General features: G+C 40.6%; 1 protein-coding gene across 6 annotated transcripts in view; it reads left to right on the forward strand.

The window, feature by feature from the left end:
* The window catches only part of Ptprk (protein tyrosine phosphatase receptor type K), a 495,630-nt gene that overhangs the window by 262,380 nt on the left and 206,205 nt on the right, over positions 1-27,045 (forward strand). For all 6 annotated transcript variants that reach the window (XM_032894914.1, XM_032894915.1, XM_032894916.1 and 3 more), the window contains exon 6: positions 7,347-7,521. In XM_032894914.1, the coding sequence (XP_032750805.1) occupies positions 7,347-7,521 (175 nt within the window). The remainder of the gene's footprint in view (positions 1-7,346; positions 7,522-27,045) is intronic.

Consider the following 27,045-nt stretch of genomic DNA (forward strand, 5'->3'; position numbering starts at 1 on the left):
AGAACCCCCTTCCCTGCCAATCACTCTGTGCCTGTCAGTGTGGACCAAGCCTGCATTTCACCCAGGGAAAGAGAGAGGCAGCATGGCAGATAAGACAAGAACTTTTCATCTTGCATTAAACCCACACTGTTCTAGATAAACCCATAACTGAGTGGCCATGATGATCCAGTCCATGCTTCAGTCCCAAAAGCATGGCATCATCAAGTAGGTGGATGGACCGGTCAGGCAGTGTTATTGAATACCTGCTAGATCAGACCCTGATGTTGGTCGTCTCTCCCAAGCCTCCAGGAGAATGTAAGTCCACAGTCATGTCACTGTTGGACTTCCCTGTCCCCTGGAGGTTTCAAAGGAAAACCAAAGAATTTACATCTTCCAGGCTCAGACTGATAAAATGGAAGGGAGGAGACATTCTGCCTCAAGAGTGGATCGTCTTCTTAGACGCACGGCCCATCCACCTCTTTAATAAAAGCTACCACCATATTACCCCAGGGTGGAGAGCCACAGGCTTTCCCTGTCTACCTCTTCAGTACATGGGACATGACAACTGAGGGGCAGGATCTGCGTTTGTACAAACATAGACTGTTCATCCTCAGAAGTGAGCGTGAAGGATGATGAAGTCAGTGGTCGTGGAGTTCAGTGGGAAGATGTCAGTGATAAGGAATGAACCTCTCTGCTTGCTGATGGTGGGAGGCTGTTTGCGAAGGTGCATGTGAACTCTCTACTATCTTCCAACCTAAACATGTAATTAAAAATGACCCTGTGGAGGCTAAGACAAAAGACAATGGCCTTAGACTCCCAATCCCCTTACCTCCACTTCAAACTAGTGCTACAGGTGTGCATGACCATGCCTGACATTCGCCACTCTGCATAGTCTACATTTTCAATGACACTAAGGGATTACAAACACGTCAAAGGTACTTGTTTTAATGACATATTGCTTCTTTACTTTTACCATAGCTCCATTATAACTATAGAGATATCAGATACATTGTATACTCAATAGTTCTTAACATATAGGTATTGTTCTTGCAGTAATTTTGCATTGTCTGTAAACTCGCTTTCTCCTTAATTTTTCAAGTAATTATTTTCACATGTGGTTTAAAGAAAGTCACAAAATTTTCCGCCTAGTTTTAGGTATGCATATATTTTTCAGCAGTGTTAATTATGTTCATATTGTTCGTGACTTTCAAGAACATTGCCGGCTATAAATGGGACACTATCACAGTGTTCTGAACTAATTGATGTATTTAGCTTCCCCAGTGATTACAAATTATATAGTTTTATAATGATAAAGTCATATGACTTCCTCACCCCTTTCTAATGTGATATTTGGCGAAAACTGCCATCTCTAACAGTGATTGTCTGCATCACATTTTAGGGATATTACTCTTTTTGCATTTGTTTTTATAATGACAGTTGGATGAAGAACACCTTCCAGAAAACGCGGAACCATTCTGAAAGCTCATACTAAGAACTCTATTTCTTAGACTCACTTTTAGTGTTAAAATTCTTATTGTTTTCAGTAATTGGGATTTATTCAACCTGGGCAGAGTTACTAGGACAGAGAATCTATAAGCTTAAAGGACAGCCTGATACCCTGTGCAAGGGAGGGGTTTGTCTTGATTCAGAGAAGCCTCCAGTCTCCTCTTCAGACCTTTTGCTTATGTATATCTCTCAGGTGATATTTTTCACTGCTATGGATTACAGAAATAGAGGAAAGAAAGCAAAGCCAGTACGGTGGATTATCTTGTTTTAAAGCAACATAGTGATCAATGTGTAGCCGCAAACAACTGGACTGAGCTCTAATAAACAGAGAAATAGTAGCTCTGGGCTCATCAACCAGGTTTTGAGATTTAGTAGCTCTAGTTATAGGCTATACGACTCATTTCTGATGTTTGTGGATCTGCATTTTAGGGTATAAATGGAAACCATTATCAGAGTAGGTTTCTATGAAAGAAAATGACAGAACCAAAGTAGTAGGTGGTGTAGTACCAGGTATTTGGTGCTTATTTATCTAATGATTATTGAAAACAAACTAATATCCTGATTTAGAAATTTTTTAATTATATTTTTGGAAAGATAGCCTGTTGTGCTAGTCAATAATATATTATGAGGTTTACAACATATGTTTTACAGATAATATCAATGCAATAATGAAAGCAAGTACAAAATAAGCCACATCTGCTTCGGGATAGCCATTTGTGATGGCCTCAATTTGTCCCCGTCCTCTGTTTTGTGGTATATGGGAAATGAGAAAAGGTTGTTGGTAGTGAAATACAAAAGTCTGTAAAACATGAAGCTTTCCAGTGTCAGACAGTGTTCTGCCACTGTGGAGAAGCACCATGCCTACAGCAACACGTATAGAGTAAAGCATTACACTGGGGCTGGCTTATAGTTTCAGAGTTTTATTCCATTTTGATCATGATGGTGAACATTGGGGCATGCAGGTGAAGGGGCTGAGAGTTCTACATCAGAATACAGAAGCAGCAGGAACAAAGAGACACTGGGGCTGGCTTGGGTTTTTAAACCCCAAACTCTACCCTTTGTGACATACTTACTTCAACGAGGCCACACCTCCCAGTCCCTCCCAAATAGTTCCATACCCTGATGACTAAGCATTTACATGTGTGAGCCTCTGGAAACCATTTTTACTCAAACTGCCACAGTCTACCTTCAGGACTATCTGAGTACAAAAAAAGATCAAATATGTTAAGTTATTAAAGATCCCAATCATCAAAATCAACTAATACACTCTAGTAAAATTTTTGCAACAGCATTTATGACATTTGGGATAAGAGACAAAAGTCCTGAGAATAGGACTGAGGTGAGAGACTGAGGCAGAGAGAACTAAAGCTGTCCTTGTTCAAATGATAAGATAAATGAGCAGAAAGTGATGTGTCACTGGCAGTAGTAGATGCCTCAAAAATGTAGAGGAAAGAAATGCATGGACATAGGAGGTGGTGGTACACGTCCTTAGCCCCAGAACTCAGGAGGCAGAGTTTGAAGCCAGCCTGGTCTACAAAGCTAGTTCCAGGACAGTCAGGACTACACACTAAAACCTTGTCTCAAAACAACAATAAAATGCATGGACAGTTGTGATTCATGAGGAAAATATCATGGCGCTAGGTTCTGGTCTTGTACGATACTGAAGAGTGAATGCTGTGAGGCATTAGAACTTGAAGGTACGGGTGGTCCGAAGGTAGTGAGTTATCTCAATTGATTGTTCACAGTCAGTTACAGAACTTGAAGGTAACTGGGAAGTCTCACAGGGCTTTTAGGGTAATCAATTCTGAGAGGATCCCCAGTGCTGTGGATTCTGCTGGGTGGGAGAGTTGAAGAGATATCTGCAAGTTACTTGCCTGAATCTCAGTGGTTCATTCTGAAGGAGCTCCGAAGATACTAAAGGAAAACGCCCACCTTTGAGAGAGGGAGAGGAATGCTGGTGTATGTGAAAGATCCAGTCCAACTGATGACAGAGAATGTCCCAGATGCTCAGTGGGCCTGTCAACCCCTGAGGATTCTCAAAATCGGTGTTGAGACTTTCCGGGACTGGTGTGCTCATGTTCCAGAGGATGAGGGCTGCAGGATGCACAGTATAAAGAGTTTTGCAGAAGCCATGAGACTAAGGGGCAGCCAACCCAAGTAGCCTTGCCTGAGCATGACTGACAGTGAAGGAGGTGGCCCCACAGAGAATAGTGCTGAGTCACACATCCTGGGAGAGGAGTGCCGAGACACTTCATATCTGTCAGAAGGCGTGCATGGATATGGTGTGCTAACTGAAATCCATCTCAGATTTGCGTCTGCTATGGTTGTTTTTGTTTATGTGAGTTGTGGAAGAGAAAGAATTTAGGCTGATTTTTCCGGGTTTATAGTCCAGAGCTTTTGAATATAAGCTGCCCCTTCTTTCCTTTATTTCACCAGCAATAATATTTGTTCATTCAGTATATTCTGATTACTGCCCTACCCCCCATCTCCTCCTTGGAGCCTTCCACCTCCTCAAGCTTATAACTGCGTGACTTCTTTCTCCCTTTTTAGAAAGTGTACAGGTCAGTAACAGACGAAATAACCAGAATAAAACAAAACAAATACTCAGAGAAACAAATGAAAGGAGAGAGAGACAGAGACAGAGACAGAGAGAGAGAGAGAGAGAGAGAGAGAAGGAAGAGGAGGAGGAGGAGGAGGAGGAGGAGAAGGAAGAGGAAGAGGAAGAGGAAGAGGAGGTAGAGAAGAGAAAAGAAAAAGCATGAGAAGCATGTACACATGCAGAGAAACACACAAAACACATTAACACTCAAAATCAGAAACCATTGTAGATAAGGGAAAGACAGGTAATGTGAACATGCCCCTAAAAATCATTGAGACAAACACCTCAAAAATATCAGAGTCCATTTTGTTGGCCATTTACTGCTGCTCGGCACTGGGCTCCTTTAAGTGTAGTCTCTATTCTGAGTGAGATATTTTTAGTGGGAAATTAACTAAGGGAAGGGAATTGTTGCCACGTCTCCTCTCAGCCCAGGGAGGGAATTAGTGTGGCTTGGACTTGTTCAGGCCACGTGCTTGCTGCCACAGTCTGAGCTCATATGTGGGGTCCTATTCTGTCTGGAAGGTGCTGTTTCCTAGGTTCCTTCCATTCCCACTGTCTCTTACAATCCTTCTGCCTCCTCTTCCACATAGCCCCTTGAGCCCTGAGATTAGGACTTGATGGAGACATCCCATTCACGACTGAGTGTTCCAAGATCTTTTACTGACTGCACATTGTCCAGCTATGGGTCTCCGTGTTACTTCCCATCTCCTGCAGAGGGAAGTTTCTCTGATGATGCCTGAATAAGGGCACTGATCTATGGGTATGGTAGAATGATGTCAGGAGTCGTCATATTGCTCTGTTCCTTTAACAGAATAATAGTGTTGGATTTCCCCCTAGGTCCGTGACCTATCCAGTCTTAGTATCTTGGCCACCTAAGTTGTGTTGGGCATGGGTTCCATCTCAGATGGTTGTTGATTACTCCCACAATGTTTGTGCCATGACTGCACCAGCATATCATTCAGACATGCCACCATTGTAGATCAAAGGGTTTTTAGCTGGGCTGGTGTTTAACTCTCTCCTCTGGTAGAGTGCAGAGTTCTTTTCAGTTCCATGAACAATAGTTAGTACACATGAATATCTACTTAGATATCAGCTTGATTTCTCCATGTTTAACGATGATGTATGTAGGCTCTTTATATCAGAGTGTAGAGAGCAACCAATAGGTTTGACAATAGCCTGAGTCCTTCATCATTTCTATGGGCCCCCTTGTGCCAACCGTTCAATTAGACGTAACTCAGGCACTAAAGATTTGACTTGGTAACAGCGTTGGGGCTTGTCTCCCCTGTTATTTGGTGATTCCGTTTAGATTTCTTTGATACCTAATTCATGGGTCAGTGGTTCAGGAGAGAATTAACAAAATCATAAATAAAAATGTAAGGGAGATATAGGTGTAAATATAATCTTATGATCTCAGATAATTGTGTTCCACAAGAGTAATGTCTATGGTTTTAGGTTTTGAGAACTGTAATTTGAGAAACCGTATAGTTTGGGACTCAGAAAATTGTCAGACTATGGTTTTGACCCCCTTCACTTCCTGCCCAAGGAAACAAGATAAAGATAATTAAAACAATATAATATCTCTTGTAATATACAAAAGTCCTCAAAACATTTCAAAATGGTCATTAATGTATGCACATTCTAATTTAATCAAAGTAAATATTTGGTATTTGTATAATAATAATAAATAAGAGAATGAACAAACAAACAGTGGGAAATGTACAAACCAACAATTCTACCTCTAGATTTCTACTATTGAATCATCTACGTATGTGTAATTGAGAAAATATGTGGGAATGTTGACTTTGGGATAGTTTGTCACAACCAATACAAGATGGACAACCTTTCAGAGATTTTCCTCACTGCATACTTGCAAAGTAGCAGTTAAGGAAGTTAAGCGGGCACAGAACTGAGCTGGTACAAACCAGTAGGGCTACAGGTGGCATTTTTCCATTGCTGAGATAGAAACTGTTCCGATCCTCCTACAGGGCTTACAGATGTGCACCTCCATGCCTGATTTATGTTGTGCTCGGATCAACCCCAGGCCTTGCTAATTCTATGAGAGTACTCTACCCACTGAGCTGTATTCCTAACTCCATTTTCCATTTCCTTTATTAGTAATCATTTTTCTAAAATGATGCTAGCAAGGAAAGTCATTAGTAGTTCAATTACCTCTTGTAGTCCCTTGAAATAAAACTCTGCACAGTTCGAATGCCATGGCTACTTAGAACTGCACCAATAAGAAATGATCCCGAGCTTCTCTTTCTTTCTTATGGTTAGAGCATTTCTTTGACATTTGTTTGTCTTTGACATATAGAATCTTTAAAATTTGGACCGGCAGCTGCTTCCATTTTTCTTAGATACATGCTTTTTATCTCTTTATAGCCTGTCTAGTTTTTGCTTGAGTTTTTTGAATCAATGTTCTTATTGAACTACAGAAGATCTTTACATATTCTAGCTATTTATCTTTTGTCGGTTATATTTTTTGACAAATATCTCATCACAGTCTCTGCTCTCCGCACTTTATTTATGATGTCTTTCAACCTATAGAAGTTGTAAATTTTATTACAGTTGAAAGTTACCATCCTCTCCTTTACGGTTTATGCTTATTGGTTCAGTATGAGATATCATGATATCATAAATATATATCGAACTTTTTCATTTTCAAAGTTGACAAGTAGCTTTGAATATTTAGGCTGGTTTTTTTGATTATTTCTTTAAAAAGTATAAATTGGGTGTCATTTATCCTGGAGAGATGGTGATTTGCCAAGAGCAGAGACTTAGAGTTGAGTCTCAGTCATCAATCAGGATGTTCTTGTCATTCCATGGCAAGCTCATGCTATATATTTGTAATAAGGATGCATATGGCATGGTCTTCAGCTCCTTAGGAGATGGCTATCACAAAGGGTGTCCTAGAAAGCTCGGTAGCACCAGAAGCAAGACCATGTTCTTTGCCCATAAAGGACCTTTGTTCATTTTCTAATGAGCCATAGACGTACGTGTGTGTGTGTGTGTGTGTGTGTGTGTGTGTAACAATTTTAGAGAAAATTGAGAACATAGAATCAACCATACATCCTTTAAAACATTCCAATATGATTTCCTTTCCCTGATTACATGACAGAGGTGAAAATTTGTGGGACTACGCAGGCATCTTTCGTATGGTTTAGCAACCAGAGTAATTCATCCCAGATATGGCTTGCTGATATACTTTAGATTTACGGCATGGGTAAACCACCTGTTTCTAAAGATTGGTTTCTGTTTGCAGAGACGCAATGGAGAAGACATACCTGTAGCCCAGACCAAGAACATCAATCACAGAAGATTTGCTGCCTCTTTCAGATTGCAAGAAGTGACAAAAACCGACCAGGATTTGTACCGCTGCGTAACTCAGTCAGAACGAGGTTCCGGGGTTTCCAATTTTGCTCAGCTTATTGTGAGAGGTAACGCCTTTTGCTCCATGCCTTTATTCAGACTGTGTGAGTCTATGGACACAGCGATTGGTTTAAGCCACAGTAATCTTCCTTGTACGCCAGCATTACGTATCATTATCAACATTCCGGCGATGTCATGTAAAGTGGACGTGTTCACTTAGTCTGGTCCTTTGTCCAAGCTTAGGAAGTTAGAATTCAGTTTTCCTAACATCCTTAGATGCTAAAGTTATTAGAAACCATGAGAGCTTATTATCCTAGGTGTGTCTGTTGTGAGTGCAGGGAAAATATAAGCAAGGTAAGGCATATATTACCTTTATTAAAAATTTACAAGTTATTCTTTTATTTTAGTCAGGGATTTCAGTTGCAGGAATGCAGTGTAGAGAGAATAGAGATCCTTTCAGTGTGGTCCTTGACAGTAGCTACCTTAGAAGTCTTACATATACTGCATTGTGTATGTCTGGTGTCAGGTGCTTTTTTAATGAAAGTGGTGTTATAGTGCCTTTGAGGAAGAGACAATTAAGCCCAAATGTAGAGAGAGAAAGAATGAATTTTAATTTTATGAAAATGTAGAAGCCAAGTAGCTTCATTGAATCGGATATCAGTCCATACTGACACATATGGAAATGATGAGAAGTTGTGTAAACCTTGGTATGGAGACATTTGGCCAATCTGATGGAAACTGGGCTCTGAGAATGTAGCAGGAAAGCCATCTGTGAAGGAGTCTTCCCTGATTGAGGGAAATGCAGGATGAGAGAAAAGTTCTAAAGACTCATGTAGATAGAGGAAGACTCAGATACATACAGGGAGCTGGAAAGATCACAGGGCTAAGGACGCAGACAGCTCTTCAGAGGACACAGCACCCACACCAGGTGGTTCACAACCACCTGTAATTCAAGTTCCAGGGGATCCAATCCCTCATGTCTGACCATCTTGGGCAAACACGTTCACACACAGATACCCTCTGACAGATACACAGTCACTCAAGAGAATAACAATATAAAGAAATGGATATTTAGAGAAGAAAAGAAAAGAAAAACCAGAAATACTAAGAGGCAGAAATCACAGTATGACCCAGGGTCTAGAAAGAAACATGAGGTATTTTCATCTCCCATTGATTTATTTTATAATGCTTGATACTGAATAATTGTTGTCAGAAACACCAAAGATGCATTGATTCTCATAGATTATTATTTAACAATTAGGGAAAGGAATTAAAATTCAGATTAGTCTTAATATTTGTCTTTTTCTAAGAGTAAAGAGCCTAGGCAATGTTAAATATGATCATTTCTATCTTGCTTTTGAATACAATATAATATGATATTGTCATTTTCATTTCAATTTTTATCATAATTTAGTATGATACAATTTTAGAGAAACTCATTATTATGTCTTGAAAGTTCTCTCTGTATAAATGAATGTAAATATGCATATATTAGAGTAACTACATTTCTTTCATATTTTTAAACATTTTTACATATTGAATAAAGTATGTTTCTTCAATAAAAAAAAAAATTCAGGTTAGTTGATAATAATCCCAGAACCACAACAATGTAATACTCTGTGGTGTCAGAGTAACATGCCCACATCTCCTCTCTCTTCATGATGAATTCATTCTCTCCCATGTCAGGTTTCTCTGGCGTTCACATTGTTTTTTTTTGTTGTTCTTGATTTGTTTTTGTTTCGCCCACTCTACCCACACCCCCACCCCTACCTCGAATGGTGAGGACTGAACCCAGGGCCTTGTCCTTGCGAGGCAAGTGCTTTACCACTGAGCTAAATCCCCAAATGTGCCAGTCACATTGTTAACTAATCCTCTTCATTTTCTACATACTTCAGGAAGATCCATGAGTTCACTAAAAATAAAACAAAAGCTGATCTGTGTAGGACGGATACAACTTTATCTTCAGTGACACACGACTCGTAACTACACTGTCTCCTATCACTTGTGCAAGTTCATAAACTTATAGACCCCCTTGGTAAAGAGCAAGACAATATGATACTCTTTCCAGCCTGGCTCAGGAAGGTAACATGCTGTATGCTCCTGTCGATGAGTGCTTCCTCTTTGTATCAACCACATTTCAGCGCCTCACACATGGCTCTAATTCATTAACCTGCCTTGAGGTGTTGAGCCCCATTGCTGTGTCTTTCATAGGAGTCTAACTCTGAACGCACGGTTGTGCTTGGACATTCCTTTAGGTATTTCACATGCGTGTTTGCAGGGACGTGTGTCTGTTACTGCTGCTCCTTCTCTGCATCTTCAAAGTCACACCTGTAGCTAGCAAAATATGTGTGCGCACGTGCACGCACACACACACACACACAGAGACACACACAGAGACACACACACAAACACAAACACACAGAGACACACACACAGACATACACACACACACACAGACACACACACACACACACACACACACACACACACACACACACACACACACACACACACACACACACACACACAGACACACACACAAACACACACACAAACACACACAGAGACACACACACAGACACACACAGAGAGACACACACACAGAGACACACACAAACATACACACACAGAGACAGACAGACAGACAGACAGACACACTTTTCTTAAGGAGAGGCCCATACTGGATATACCTAATGTTTGTGTAAGGCAGGTGATCATTTTATTCATGTTCTTTAGACAGATAGGCCATACTTTTTAATGAACACTTTTACCCGTTTATTAAAATCTATTAATTAGTCGATTGTGATTGCATTTTCCCTATTTGTAATATTCTTTTTTTTTTCATTCGTTTGTTTTATTTGGCAGTGTTAGGTATCAAACCCAGGGGGTAGTATATGATTTTTACGCAATTAAGGACTGAGTTATACCACTGTTCCATGTTGCTTAATTTACAAGTGTATTTCTACCATTTTTCCCAAGGCCCAGTTCTCCTTAGTTGGTGACAAGTATGTTGTTTTAATATCATTCAAAAACAATTCTTGAATTCCACACAAAATTTAATTTTTTTCATGAAAACAACTTTCACTTATTACCTAAACTACTTTGGATTTTGTCTTATGAGTGTGTTAAAGTATCATAGGGCTTTGCATGTGTTTGGTAGATTTTTGCTAAAATTATCAATATCCATTTTGACACTTTTGACAGTTTTATTTTCAATATATTTTGGGATCTGCCTCTAATAATTTCCGGTGATATTCTTTCTGTCATTTCATCTAAGAACCAATGTAATGGGGGACATTTCTTATTTGTCCAGATAACCTCAAAATAAATATTGTGAACCAGATCATCTCCCTAGGGATTAGTTGTTCTGGTCGCTAACTAGAACCATCCACCTGGGTATCAGTTGTCCTGCTACTGAAATAATGGGTAAAATTAGCATGGTTGACAGGTCCTATCTCTCAGTGGCACATTTGAAAGTGATGTCCTGCTACATGGACACAAAAGATGGTAATTTTAAGGGAAATTTTGGGGGCAGTGATATGAGTAGTCTTTAATGAGACTTGGCATAGTGTTGCCCGTTGTCAAACATGACCCATGGGGAAGACTTTATTAGTGCACTTTCTCTTAAACTGGAAGTGACAGCCTGTGCTTATGGCTTTTTTTTTTTTCCTTGTTTGCTCCGAGTGAAAGTTTTACTGCAAAATCCTCACACCGAGGAGTATTGATCTCTGTGTTCCCAGAGCCATGGGAATGGCAGAGCTGTACGGGGAAGAGAATTTACCTTGTCATAACTCTAGCGTCGCTTCTAGATCCTCCTGAGTAATGCTAAGGTCCGCAGCTCAAGGAGGTCCATCCTTAGTGGCAAAGAAGCTTCCGCACTCTAAGAGGAAGAGGAGACATTTTTGTTCAGCAACACTCCCAAGTTTGGGGAGCGCTGCTGGTGGACAGGGTGCAGGATGGGTGTTTAGCAGCCCATAGCCAGAGCATGGCGGATGCCTCCATATGTTGTCGCTTGCTTTGCTTCTTCACTACCTCGGCTGTCAACTTTTTTTCCGTCATCTAAATCACAGTTCTGTTTCCATCTGTCCAAAAAACACTGACCTCCCACTTAGTGAAAATTCCTTCACATTTTGCATTTCAAATTTTTATGATACATGTCTGCATTTTACTTTTTATTTCTTTTTGGCATTATTTTGGGAGACTCACGTATCTCAGGCTGTTCTTGAACTCCCTCTTGGTTTTCCAGCCCCCAAATCCTAAGTGATAGATTAGAGACATTCACTGCCACACTTGATACATTTTAGCTTTAAAGCTTTTTTAAATCACAGTATCCATTGTTTGTTTCAAAGTTGTCAGTGGTCTGGTTCTTAAAACTTTGCAGTCTATTCTTAGCTATCTTAGCATGCTCTGGAAATGGACGTATTCGGTTAATACATTTATATATTCTTAGTGAACAAGTCAACTGTAGTTATGATTAGGGAGAGTCTCAGTCTCATTCACCCAGATTCGTTAAATATTTGCTGTCTGCTTATTTATTATTGCTGTGTGGAATAGTGTGCTTGATAATGATTCTCAAAATTATAAGACAACGTAAAGCACAAGACACGTTTACTGACACTTTTGACTGCAGGATGCAGAAGGCGGCTTCCGGGTTGTTTGATCCAGTCACTAATGATTTAGGTTCTTCTTTGTTTTTAATCTGATATCAGTGATTTGGGATTGCATCACAAGATCACCTCACCCCCCCCCCCAGTCAAATGTCCCTTGCTTACCCTCATGATCAAATGCTCTCTGGTCCCACCCACTGGGGAGAAAGGTGGAACATTGCTGGAGAGGCATAAGAAAAACAAAGGTTGCATTCAGATGAAAAGACCACAGTAAGACTTCTGCTTTGTATGCTAATTTTTAAGAATTAATAAAGTAAGTTTACAAGTTTGCAAAGATAACACAGTGGTTCACAACACTAGTTGCTCTTGTAAAGGACCTGGTTTCATTTCTGCACCCACATAAGTCTCACAGTCATTTGATCCCCACAACCCATGATCTCACAGTCATCAGATCCCCTGGAGATCTCATGCTCTCTTCTGACCTCTGTAGGTACCAGTCATACAAGTGGTATTCAGACACACATGCAAGCAAATCACTAATTCGTCTACAATAAGTCTAAATACATATAAAATAAATAAAATAAATTAAGAATGAAAATTTTAGTGGGGGGCGCAGAGAGCTTAGCTGGATGTTGGGAACCAACTGACTGAACTACTCATTGGACAAGGAGAAAATTTTTGTCCTCAGGGCTCCAGAGCATAAGCAGAGTATTCAGTGGACCTTATTCCATTCAGAGAGGCAGTAACTGAGGCAGCATTCCCAGGGAAAGCAGCTCATGACCTCCAAGGACATATGGAGTTTGGAATATGGCAGTGTCGGAGAAGGATCTATCATATTAGCTGAGCAGCAGTGGGCCTCGATCACCAATGGAATCAGAGTTCATCGCATGTGTTTTGAGAATTTTCTACTACCATTCAGCACTAACACAAAGATACGTGAATGTTAAAGCTCTTTTGACTGTAGTATTTTTTTGTAGTTTGAAGCTCAACTCATTTACTTTAGGAACTAGCATGATCATTGTGTAAACTCCGTAGCTTTGTCAAGATTAACTGCACCATGGTTTGATGTGGCGAAGGCAGCCAGGCTGACTCTGGATGAGGCTTGAGAACAGATGAGGATTTTTCCACTCCCTGCATGCTGTAGGTGGAGTCCGGTGGCGAAAGACTCCTTTGTGTTTTTCTATTTCTCCGTGCATCTCTGGATGCCCTGGAATTTGCTCAGTAGACCAGGCTGGCCTCACACTCAGAGATCCATCTGGCTGTGCGTCCTGGTTGCTGGGATCAAAGACCTGTGTCACCACTGTGGGGAAAGCTCTTGTAGTGCATGAACTGGTCCTCGCCTTCTCAGGTGAACCAGTGAAGCTGCTTGTAAGTTTTGCTCAAAATATTTTTCTGCTAAAAAATGAATCTTGTTTTGTCCAATATCCCTTTTCTGGTTCTATCATTTCTGTGTGCATACTAGTTAAAAAAAATCACTTGTGAATATTTCATTATTTTTCTGCTAACAGGAGAGACATCTGGGTAGTGGAAAGAGTGACTTACCTGCCTAATACTTTTCCTAGCTGACCCTTTAAAGGCCGTGAAGCTTCTAGCTCCAGACCCTCAGGAACCTGCTTAATGCCACACAGTATTGATTTTTAACCAGTGCTCATATCGTAGCTGTCAAACTTGTGAATTCCTATAAGGACCTTTTCTCCTAACGGTGACTGGAAGATCTTTTTCTTTAATTCTATTGTGAGAACGAGTCACCTGGGCAGGACTTCTAAAGGTTCTAAAGGTTTTTTTTCTTTTTTGAGGTATCCATTTTTACATCCACATTTTATAGAATCTGAACACTGTAGAACACACTGATATCCTATATATTAATTTTTTTATTCCCTTCAGTGGCCTTAGAAAGATAGGAAAGGCTAGACAGGCAGCAGAAACCAAGTGCTCCAAGTTCAGAGGAAGTGTAAAAGTCCATAGTTAATTTTTTTGCTTTGCCGCCGTACCCTGGAAGACCATAAAGGAAACATTGAGTGTCCTTTCACTCCTAGCACCGACTTCTGATGCAGGTGCTTCATGGTTCACGATGCCTGACTTGAGGAAAAGGAGCGACAGAGTGCGTTACTTCCAATCCCACAGTAAGGTCTGACCAGAAAACAGAAACAGATGTGAGCAGCTCTTATAGTCAGCTGGAGGAATGATTTTCTAACTAATAAATATAAAAAAAAAATTGTAATAGGATCTTTGTTCTTTGAAAAGTAATTGGTTTATAATTCCACTCTTACTACTCATTAGAACTTATATAGCCTAAACTCTTCTGCCCACCTCTCTATACCATTGTTCCTGACAGCAGTGGCAGTTTCTCTTAATGGCTACTCTCCAACTCGATAGAACGCAAAGCCCGTAGCAGTCATTGTCTTTTTATTTACTTTCTCTAAGTTCATTTCGGAAATTAAAATGCAGCATGGATCCTGTCCCAAAGGGCACCTGCAAATTTTTTCTGAGGGTGAGTCACTCCTGTGAAGCTAGAGACATTGTTTACCGAGGAGCTGCTGGCCAGAGCTCTTTGAAGTGAGTCTTCTGGGAGTTTGGTTTGTGTCTATTCTTCTTAAGACTTCGCAAAGAATCAGAGAGGAAGTGCGTCCTTGACATGGTAAATAATTATCTGTGTGGATCTCGAGGGAGTTTGATTTTCAAGCATAAGCTATAGGCCTTTCCTCTGGGGCCTTCAGCTCCCTTCTCTTGGAGTTCAGGATGAGTGTAATTTGGCCTCACTTCTACCAGGGGACTTACATCTACTGTGGCTTTGTTATTTATAGGCTTCTTCCTCTTTATTATTTTCCTTACCCCGGATCTCAAATCCAAAAGAAAAACAGCAAAGTTGGTTTGCACTAAGGGTTTCAGTCTTTCTGTCTTCCTTGGGAACACTGTTGGAAAAGTCAACCCCTCTCTCCTATCAAATCCTTTAAGTCAAAACTCCAAAAGAAACAGTCGTCTCAGCCTTGGAATATTTATGATTTAATACAATAAGAAAATATGGACCTGCTATCTTGGCATGGAATTTTAACTAAGACTTTGGTAAGATTTATAATTGTATGTGGGAAAGCAAAAACAAAAACAAAACTTCCCCAAGAAAACAAAACGAAAAATCAACCAACAAAAAAGAACCAAAGTAGCATTGTATTAATTCCCTCATTAAGCACTGCTGTGGTAAACAGTGTCACGCTGTGAGAGCCTTCTGGAGTGTTAACTGAGCAGAAGCCCTGTAGCTGACAAACTGAAGTCAGTCAGTGATGGCACAGACATACTTCCCAGTTCTGAGGAGTTCACATGATGATTTTTAACTGATGCAGGGCTGTTCTGTTTCACCGGTTGTCCTTCCTGGGTCTCTTCTACATCCTCCAATGCTGTTTTTTTTTTTCATGAGAGTCAGTAACAGTAGTAACATTGCCTATTTCTACAGACCCATGGGTGAACTTTCGTATTCAGTTTTGACTTCATGTGAATTATTTCTCAGTCGAGATGCTTCTGTCTCCTTAAGCACTCAGCATCCCAGCACATGACCTTTAGTGAAGGCTAGAGACACAGAAAACAGAAACACACTGGCGACTGCTACAAACCAAACCATGAGAGCCAAGCAGCATGCACTTGCATATTACCATAAATCCATCCATCCTGGCCTGTTCGATTATCATAATATGGTAGATGCTTGCTTCCTTTCTGAGTTAGTAGATGGGTTTTTATCTTTCAAATGAAATGTTTAGTTGACCGACAATTGAAAACAAGTCTGCAGCCCACGAATGCAAATAAACATTTACATTTCTGTGAGATCTCAGTGAGTATGGCTTTGGTTTACTTCAGAGTTAGGAAGTTTCAGAAAAAGAAAGAGCTTTACCGTCAGGATTAAACACTAGAATCTGGGGCTGAGGCCTCTCTTAAGGGTGAATGTCAGAGAAATGTGCAGCTGCATTCCAAGATTACATCTGCAGTCCCCTGTTCCTTTGAGGCATTATCTATGCTCCCGTGTTGGTCTTTAGAGAAGGTACGGCCTGGAAATGGGTTCTCTCTTGAGAGATTTAGGGAGCGGATGATTTTTAACTTTGGGGCAAACGTTAGAAGAACACTTACATTGTCCAAGTTTTACTTCCTGAGCATAAAAAACCATTTTCTTGTTGTTTTCTTACCCTGTTGTCTCTTTGAAACCATATTTAGATACATTAGCATAGAATCTTGGATTATATTAAAACAAAGGGAGAGAAATAAATTATTACCTCTGTACTTCTTAGGTATTTGTAGACCCAACTTATATCTACTTGCCCCAGGAAAGTTAAGGTCATTTTCAGATACATATAGGTGAATTCTTCTATAACCTGCCATCTCCTAAAATGGCTTCTCTTCATATTAAGTTAAATAAATAAGTCATGGCCATAGTCCTTTGCCATGCAAAAACACAGAAATGCTTTGTCTCCTGAATACACTGGAAATTTCTTTCCTGTCCTCCATAGTCCTTAATCAACAAGGGAATACCAGATCTTTTTGTAAATCTTCTGTTCCTGGAGCCTCTTCCCTAGTCCATTCTCCCTTGGTGGTTCTTGTTGTTGTTGTTGTTCTCCCTCTGTCAGATATAGTTGTGCTTTCACGGCCATATTTCATTCGAGTCTGTAATCATATACCTAATGTCCAAACAGTCATGATTTTCTCATATCAAGTAGTAGAATTGCTTAATTATATACTTTCCCATCTAATGTTGTTTACTTACAAAAGAATTTTTATACGATGCCTCTTCTTGGTACATTTACTCAGAGCAAAGTCGCATATTCTTTCCTTTGTTCGAACCACGGTAGAATAAAAATAATGTGCATTCAATGATAGCTTTGGGGCTGGAGCGATGGCCCTGAGATTTAGAGCATTAGCTGCTGTTGTAGAGGACTCAGGTTCAATTCCCAGAACCTACATGGCACATCACAACCGTCTCTAACCCTACACTCTCACCCAAAAATACATGCAACAAGTGAAATAGAAATGTTATGAATTTTAACACGACAGTAGGTTCCCCAGTTATCTGTATTTGATTAAACATGCTCTGGCTGCTCTGTCCTTTCATTCTCATACTTCGGGTATATCCCACTGCCTCTTAGATTCTACTCTACTTCCTTCCACCCGAAACAAAAGCATGTCATGGATCGTGTCTTCAGAATTAGAGACACAGCTCCATTGTTGCCTCAGCTGAGAATATGAAGCCTGCACCTGAACCCTGATGGGTTTAACAGCTCAAATAAGCAGAAGATATACCAAGCAGAGAAGGCATAGGGTGTGCATGTCCTTATAGACATCAGTTTAATGCAGTTTTTCCTAAGGGAGGCAACCTGAGGTGCAGTCAGAGTTGTACTACAGGCCTTCCTGCGGTAGTGCACTAGCTGGTTGACACGAGTTAGAGTCATCAGAGAAGGAGCATCAGTGATCAGTGAGGGAGTGCCCATCCCATTGTGGGTGGAGCCATGCACGGGCTGGTGGTCCTGGGTTCCATAAGAAAGCAGGCTGAGGACGCCATGGGGAGAAAGCCAGGAATCGGCATCCCCCGTGGCTCCTCATCAGCTCTTGCTTCCCGGATTCTGGCTTGTTTTGAGTGTCAGTCTTAACTTCCTTCAATGATGAGCAGCAGTGTGGAAATGAGAGCCGAAGTAAACACTTTCTCCCCAACCTGCTTTTATGGTTATGGTGTCTCATTGCAGCAATAGAAACCATGATTAAGACAGGTAGAATGTGAAAAACAAAAAACAAAAACATAGATTTGCTATTTGGTTTGGAATACCACGAAAGGTTTAAATTAAGCACTGTTTGTTTAAATTAAGCACTGTTTAAATTAAGCACCTTTGAGACATATCTGTCTCAAAGATTAGAATCTCGAGTGTGGTGGATTTTCAGGAGATGAGTTCAGCAGTCTGACAGTCTGCACAGCCTGACATGGCGAGGGGTCACTGAGAGGCTGTATGGTAGAGTGGGGCACTGCCGACGATTTATGGAAGATATACTGATAATATTCCATGGTGCCAAAGGTGGTCCACCCAGATGCTTAGCCTAAGATTCCAGTTGGATCTGGTTGTGGATGTTAACTCGGAAGACTTGTACAAGGGTTTGCTTGAGCAAGGAGCTGATGACTTCATTGCGAACATCCAGCTTGGATGTAAGGAGCACATCCAGGTTTAAAGGCTTTGTGGGCTAAGTGCAGACTAATTACAAGGCACTGACTCAGAGTCTGACAAGGTGAATTCACAGCGAATGCTGAATAAAAGTCTGGATTTCGCCCATGTTATTAGAAAATTCTACATTGTGAAAGCTCATGGTAACCGCACAAGTATTTATAGTTTATAGTGTAACTAGTTTATAGTATAAGCAATTATAATTATAATATAATAAACAATATAATATTACAACAAAATAATATAATAAACAATTTATATTGATCCCTGACTAGCTTACAAATAAATGAGACTCAGACTATGGTTATTATAAGGGGGCAGGGTGGTTCACAAATAAAATGACTGGTGGGTCATTCCTAATCTACTCTTCTAACTGGCTCCCTCCCCAGTGGTGTACCCCAGCTGCTTGCTTTTTCTCCTGGCCATGTGCTCATGGTTCCTCTCCCCTCATTGGTGGCTTCCTCCCCTGCTCTCTCCTCCTCCCGGGAGTTTTAAATCAAAGGGCAAGGTTTGCCCAGCCAAAGCTTGTAAACAGGACTGTAAGTAACCATGAAAAGGGCACTGTGGGGTGTCACCTTCTGGTACAGAATTCAGCATGACCACACATAACAACAGAGAGCGTAAATGTAATTTTATAAATAAAAGGATACTGGTGTAGTTAGAATACTTTTACTCATAGCCTTCTCTACATTACGAACAAATGTGAATGCTTAAGTCTCCTTTCCTCAACATTGCAGATGAGTTTCCAATGAAGTCAAGGGCTACCAATTCCATGGATCTTTTGGCCTATGCCTACAATCCTAGTACTTGGTACTGTTGCATCAACACATACTTTAGAACAGCCTGGTCTATATAGTGAGTCTCATGCTAGGCAGGGTCACCTGCAGATACCTTGTAAAAGAGAAACAGGGGAAAACGTTAAGTAAAATCTTTTCTCCTGATTTAAAAACAAAACAACATTTTACTTCACAGAAACGAGCCAGATTCTGTAAGGCATTTACCATTCTGTCTGTTCTGCAGTGTTTGATGGCTGCTGCTGATAACCACACTTTGCCTTTGTTTTTGTTTTGTTTTTCTTTTGTTTTTGTTTTGAAGGTCTGGACGTAGTCAGATTTTTCCTTCCTGGACTTTTCTCCCAAAGCATTTCCATTTCCTCAAAGAATGTCATTCTATCTAGCGGGTAGTGTGGAAATATTTACTTTACGGAAAGATAAAGAGTTTCTGCCTGTCATAATTTTTCTGTGTTAAAACTCCCACTAGGCTTGACATTTCTGCGTTTTGTGCTGGATTGCTGAGAAGCAGTTACCATGACCAGGCTGGTTGATGCATGGTAATGATGAAAAGAGGGATGTTTGGAATTCAATATGGATGGCAGAAATGCAGGGTGTCAGGGAAGCCATATATTAAAGAGAATTTGAATTGGAAACTGAATCCCCACCTGCCACTGGGAACATTTTGATCATTTTGATTTATTAAACTTTTATAACAACATTCAGATGGAGCTGAATTAAAGACTTTAGTCTGGAATAGTTTATTGTACGCCAGCCACTGTGCTACCGGTGTCGTTTTCGAAGGTTCTAGAAGTCTGTGAAGAGAGAAGAACGGATGGATGAGGGTTTGTTTTTATATAGCAATTTATCCTCCGCCTGATGAATATCACCTTAAGCTTGTCTTTGATTCTCCTGCGGATCAACAGGATTTGAATTTTCAGAATTTTAGGTTACCTTGAATTTTTGATGTTTTGCAAGCATATTTGAAAGAGTGACAAATAATTGTCTTATTGGAGCGGCGCCTATCTTACACACATACACACACACATACACACACATGTGCACACACACATGCATATTGGGCATCTGTGCGTGTGTTCCTGGGTTTGGTGGATAAATATTCACACACAAATACTACCGGAATGCCTTGGAAAGTGTACTCCCTTATCACTGCTGAAATTCTGTGCCTCAATCCTTTTGAAAGTCGTCTTTCAGCATCAGCAGCCATGAGTAGTCCGTTCTGAACAGTGGCTCCCTGATAAAGAGAAATCAATTACTATTAGAGAGGCGCTAGAGGTTAAAGGCATTACTGGTTCGCACTTGGTTTTGCAGCCATAAGCGGATACTTAGCGGTGAATCAGGAACGATGCAGAAGATGGATGAGACAGAGTTCAAGGAGCAGTAATGCGAGGGTCCAGGACTATCACTCCAACCTGTCTCCGCGCTCATGATGGATGGGTTGGTGGCAAGAAGTAATAATACTAAATGATGAAAGATTCATCTCAGCAGCTTGAGCCAGGCGGACTGTAACCTGTTGGAGTTCCGGGCCATAATGATTCCCGATTTGCAACCAAACAGGTTGGCTGCATTTAGCAACACGGGTTTCTGACAGCTGGGAAGGAGGCAAGCATCATAGCAAGCAACTCCTGCACATTGTAAATTTAATTACCTCATATTTATGCATAGTAGATGTTGACAGGAACTTGTAAGCTATGCTAATACGGTGGGTAATTTGTTACCTGCAGAAATCACTTTTCCGTGTGTCTTCTGATCATTATCCCGAAACATGATAAATGATCCAGTCCGTGAGGTATAAATGAAAATGAAATGGATAATTGGATTCTATGTCTAAATTGTGGCTGGAAGAGTTGCAGCAATTATAATCGAATTTATCTCATAAAAAAATGCACTGGGTAATCTATCAGGTGACCTTTCCTCCTCTGAGCCTCTGGAGTTACACGGAGCTGGTCTTGCGGTGCGTACAAATACTGGCTCATGGATTGAAAAAAAAATCTACTGTGTATTTTAAAAGCATCATGTTCATGCAGGAGTCCAAGCTTTTAATGCTGATACTCTTATATTTGGAGAGTGAGAACAGAGTGTTTCGCTGTTTCTGGTGTCTGGGTGAGATGAGAAGGATTCAGTGAAATTGTCTTGACGAATCTCTTTATCATCGTCAGCACCTAACTTTCCACTGAGCAGTGGCAGTGTGCCTGAGTGCCAAAAGTGTGTTTGCTGTGGTTCTTAGAAAAGGAAAAAGGAAACATCTACATATCAAATTAAAATCGGATTGATTTTTCAACACCACTATGCTTTTATCCCATTTTCCCCTTTAATCTCCTTTACATAGCAAATACTTGCTTTCCCACAAACATCAGAACCCTCTTGGGGCCAAGCACATGGCTCACTGTGGAAAGCGCTCTCCTTATAAACAAGAGGGCTGGGCACCGTGTGAAAGCTGAGCATCCGTGCAGTGCATCTGCTTCGGAAGCAGGGACAGAGACTGCTTCCTGGCAGCCACTGTAGCCCAAGCTTCCGACTCAATAGAACAATGCTGTGTCAGAAAATACGACGGAAGGCAACATGGATGTCAGCCACCGCCCCCTTCTAGTACCCGCCTACATCGCTGTGCACATACACACATACATGCAGATTCCCCCTTCACACTCACTGTTACTTTATGCAAATGCTTGTAAGCACTGATAACATGTATTAGTATGTATTAGCATTGTGGGTGTTCCCAACAGAACAGATAAAGTACACATCCAGTAGGGCCACCCAGGGGTCCTATGTACGAGTGAGTCTGGACCAACTCATCTTCAAAATTGTCAGAAGTGTCATATTTTCTTTGACACTCTGTTCTATTTTCTCTCTCTCTCTCTCTCTCTCTCTCTCTCTCTCTCTCTTCTCTCTCATCTCACACACACACACACACACACACACCTGGCTTTTCTTCACAAATATTCAAAACATTTATAAAGAACATGTTTTTTCTTAATTTACCTCTATCTTAGGAGACCTATTTAGTGTTGAATTATTAAATCATAGTAGGTTAAATATTATCTGAAAATTTTATTTTTCTCTTGAAGTGGCCTGTCAATCCGCAGGGTGTGTTTTCAGGGTATTCTTTTTCTTCTTCTTCTTCTTCTTCTTCTTCTTCTTCTTCTTCTTCTTCTTCTTCTTCTTCTTCTTCTTCTTCTTCTTCTTCTTCTTCTTCTTCTTCTTCTTCTCCTTCTTCTCTTCCTCCTCCTTCTCCTCTTCCTCCTCTTCCTCTTCCTCCCTCCTCTTCCTTCTCCTCCTCCTCTCCTTCTCCTTCTCTTCCATCCTCCTCCTCCTCCTCCTCTTCCTTCTCCTCTCTTCCTCCTCTTCCTCCCTTCCTCCCTTCCTCTTCTCCTCCTCCTCCTCCTCTTCCTCCTCCTCCTCTTCCAGAAAGTATAGGTAACATAGTTGCAAGCGGTTAGTTTATTTCAGTAACTGATTGATGTAACAGGAGGTAATAAATATGTATTTTTCACTCACGTAAATTTAGTAAAAAAGAAGTGTTGGAAGGTCCAATAAACAGAACTTACTAATAATTAATTTACAGTGTTCCATATGTGGTGAGAGATGTGTCCTGTATGCTGTTTTCTAGTTCAATAACAAATACTTTTCTTCATCCTTAAGAAACCTGAATCTGATAAGTAACTTGATTCCTATGCCTATGGACCCAGCCCCAGACTGTGACCCAGGTCTTGGTCAGCACAGCTATCTTGTTATCTTTTATACTCTCATCATGATTACATACAATTCTTCAAGAATTATCTAAACTCACCTGTATGTGTTAAGAAAACCTTTTTATAGCAAGATTTAATAAATGTGAATAAGCCTTCTCTCATTTTAACTCTGCTCTCCCCTAAAATTCAGTTTCGCAGGTCTTTATCTAATCAATTGCTTTATGTCTTATACTGGGTGTATGTTATTTGAGCATTGTTTTCAGATTTGTGCCCTCCCAGTAAGAGTAGGACTAAGACATTTTTGTATCTTTTATTCTTCATAAAGGAACAAGAACTTAGTCGTGTCTTCTCTGAACCAAGTAGAAGGCATTTCAGAGAACACAGTGCCTGCTACCCCTGCTCCCAGATCCACACAGAAACTTGAGCAAATACTCCTTGACCTATGCACAGCTGTGTGCACTCATGAGCATGTGAACTCTCTGTATGCTGTTGTACACTCATGAACCCTGATGAAAACCTCCCTTGACCGAGATTCTAGGCAGCTGAAGCCTTGTGGTCTCTGCTCCAGTGTATGAAGAAAATAGCACAAATGCAGTTTATGAAAATTATAAAATTCTTACGTTGGCATTCTTTTGCTTTAGAACGTCACTGACCAGGTAAGGGGAAAACGAATTCATCCTCTTTCTGAAGTCATAGTCCTTAATAGATAATTCTGTTAAAACTAATTTAATATTTATATTAATAAGCTCCCTCCTTGGTTTTGCTCAACAAGGTGTGGTCATCTGAGATCAAAATCTCAGGCTCTGTAGTCTGTCATTTCCTTATAAAGATAATATCGTAGACTCCCATTATCCTTGCATTTCCTTTGGCAGTTCTGATGTTACGTTCTACTCACTAGTACACATTAAAACATTACAGATGTTGATGGTATAAATCTACCCATTCTACAATGTGACATAGTTTCTGTGTGGCACAGATTTGGAAGTTCCTGGGGGATGCTTTTCCTCCCTGAGAGCTCTGGCACTTTGACCCTGTCCTGAGAAGTCTTCGAGTGAACGGCTTAGATTGATTTAGACTTCTGCAAATTACAAACATCTGGCAACTCCGGCGTGCACATTCCTGGCACTTAGGCTATGATATCTTTTCCCATTAATTGTAAATGTGACATATGTACTCTTAGGGCCCCAAGAAGCATTCCAGATTTCAGAGGGGGAGATGCCTGGCCTCAGTCTCTTTTCACCCTTTGTCTGTCTAGGCTCTACTTGGGGTAAGCTTGAGGTCACTGAATCTTAGAGAGCCGGCGCAATCCTGCTTTCCTAATTGTGGGACTAAGTAAGCATTTGAGGGTTCCCTCAGTCTCCAGGGATGATGCTGTTGAATGCCTTTATTTTGCTTTCTGTCTATTGTTTCTAATAGTGGAGTAAACACCAAAGCTAGCGTATTCCCTCCCACCCCAGTCCACCCTTGTAATTTGAACATCTCCTAGCTGCAAACCAGAGAGCACCATTAATAGTCGCTGATGTCTTTACCACCAACTTGACACGTGCTTTTGTTCAGGGAAAACAAAGTGACGAGATTTATCACTTTAGTGTGGTTTTCATTAGTATTTGAAAAACAAAAATAACTTTCTGGATTACTAGAACTTTCTATCCCCCAGTTAGTGTCTTTGAGCAAACTATCAAGCTCTCTTATAATCCTGCATGAGCTCGCTGTTCTGATGTGTCCAATGTCAACCTCACCACTTAATCCCAAAATACAGGCACCGGAATGTATGTTCCAAAAGTGAAAAGGCCTGGGACTGGAGATGAGGAGGTTCCTTCAGTTCTAACAGGGAAAGCTCGTGATCTCCATCAAATGCGAATGCCATTGTACTGAGATTCAAGAAGACAGATTCCAAGGAAACCCACCCTGGTCTCCTTTTCCTCTTATGTATACAGTAGGCTTCCTTCCCCATTTCATGTACACAGTAGGTGCCCATCCTCAGCTCTTTATTCATCCTGTAGTTATTGATGGAAATACTGTGTGTGTCTCTTCAGTGCCCATGAAAATCTTAGCATATTTTTCTTGTTACGAAAAGTAATTCTTTTCTTCAGAAAATCCTTTAGTTGATGGAGATAAATTTTTAACATGACATGGAACCTGGGGTTTAAGGGAAAAAAAAGACTAATCTGGATTACTCGCTACTTCCAGTTCGTAGTTTAAATCTATGTTGTCTGTCAAAGCAGTCTTGGGATTTTGTCTTACTTGGAAATGGCTGGCGGGAAGGAATAGCACACCCTTCAGCGTTAAATCAGCGTTCTCGAAAGCTTTTCTTTAACTAGAAGTTTGTTTCCTCCTATGGACCCGAGAATGTCCAATTCTTTCTGTTATTTCAGTTCTTTTAACATCAGCATCCTGTTATATTGCCGACGTCGGGGGTTTTGGGGGAGGTTATGAAGGAACTGAAAAGAAAAGGTCTTTGGCTGCCTGACTTGTCACATTAGTGTAAAATGTCCTTGATCTGATAACTTTTCACATGACTAAACCTCTTTAAAATGTCAACAAAAAAAATGTTGCTTTATCCAGCGGTCTATAATTATTTCTGTATACCTACTGATTTTAATTATACAACCCTGTCTAGTGCTTTTATTTTTGATGGTGTCTTGACTTTAGGGAATGTAGGTTTTTTGGCTCTGAAGAAGTTCATAGAGTCATAGAATAGGGTGATAGCATGACTTGGTTTTCCGTTGCTATAATGACCTACTGGAGGCTAAGTAAAGAGGTTGGCTTAGCTCTGAGTTCGGGAAGCTGGAAGGCAAACAAGCATGCTCTAAGGTATGCCAAGAAAAACCTGCGTGTGTCGTCGAAATGACATAATGAGGGTTTCATATGCAAATGCTAACAGATGGCATGACCTCACAGGAAGGTGTGTGTTTGTGTGTGCGTTTGTGTGTTTTGTGTGTGTGTGTGTGTGTGTGTGTGTGTGTGTGTGTGTGTGTGTGTGTGTGTGTGTATTTCTGGTATTAAATGTGAACTAATTCTAGTGGTGATGTCACTTACAGGACTGTCCTCTGTGACTAAAGAACTTCCCCATCGATGCCATCTCTTAACTGTCCCATAGTCTTGCTCACATTGCTGTGCCAGGTACCGAACCTCTGCCATATGAATCCCTAGTGGACACACCGGATCATACCATAACAATATCGCGAGTTATTACCTCGCGATAACACAGCGTTATGATTTTGTGACAATGTCCAATATCTTCATGCGCAGATCTACACACTCTCCAGGTTACTGCTAAACCCTTTCCTCCTACTTGGGGAAATTTTAAGTAGAAGGACCTAAGGAATCTCTTATCTCTGATCATTTTTACTGATTCTTAAGGAGATGCCATTAGCAATAGCTCACCTTGAATTAATAACACTATCAGTTCTATTTTTATCTCAGTAAAAACCATCTCCAATGTTAATCTAGAACAGGTTCGAAAAGAAAGGGGGTGTGGTGATCCATGGTTCTTGTTCTGTTGTCACAACATGTTACATTTGCTTTTATTGGTTTACTCTTCCTGGTGACTTAATATTGAAAGTTTTTTGCAAAATTATGCTGGACCAGTAAACCAACAATACAGTATATTCCACAACTTAATTGTTTCATGAATTGATTTATCTTTTTTAAATATGAAGACGCTCTTAAGTTTCACTGCTCCAGAGTTACCGGTATTTCTGTAACGTCTATTCTCTTGAGGAGACAATACGCAGGCCCCTCTTAGTTCAGTTGGCGTCAATCTGTCCTTTGAATTTTTTTTTATGAAAAAGTCTAATTCTGTCACGTGTAGATTAGGATATGAGCATTCCTCCTCCCCTACAAAGATCTATCTTGTCCTCTCCTAGGTTGTGTGAAGTATAAGTCCAGTTCTGTCAGTCATTCGGGACAAGTGATTCCTTGAATTTGATATTCCTTTCCAGAACCCACGCTCAGCCCTGTCATCAGTATGGCTTACTTCCGTTGTTAATCTGAGTGACGACACTAGGGGTTGGGCTTGGGAGCCAGCTGTGCAAGTTTTCATGCTCCCTTATCGTGAAAACCTCAGGCATCATGTTTATTTATTTTGGAGTAAACACAAATGCTCGTGAACATATATTTAATATACGCTTTACCACAGTGACCCAATACCACAGACTGCTTGGACCCAGGGACAAGTTGACCAACTGTGCTTTTTTATAATTGTCAGGGAACTTTTCTCTTTCTTTTTCTTTCTTTCTTTCTTCCTTTCTTTCCTTCCTTCCTTCCTTCCTTTCCTTTCCTTTCTTCCTTCCTTCCTTTCTTTCTTTCTTTCTT

Source organism: Rattus rattus, chromosome 2, assembly GCF_011064425.1.
Source record: "Rattus rattus isolate New Zealand chromosome 2, Rrattus_CSIRO_v1, whole genome shotgun sequence".
Lineage (NCBI taxonomy): Eukaryota > Metazoa > Chordata > Mammalia > Rodentia > Muridae > Rattus > Rattus rattus.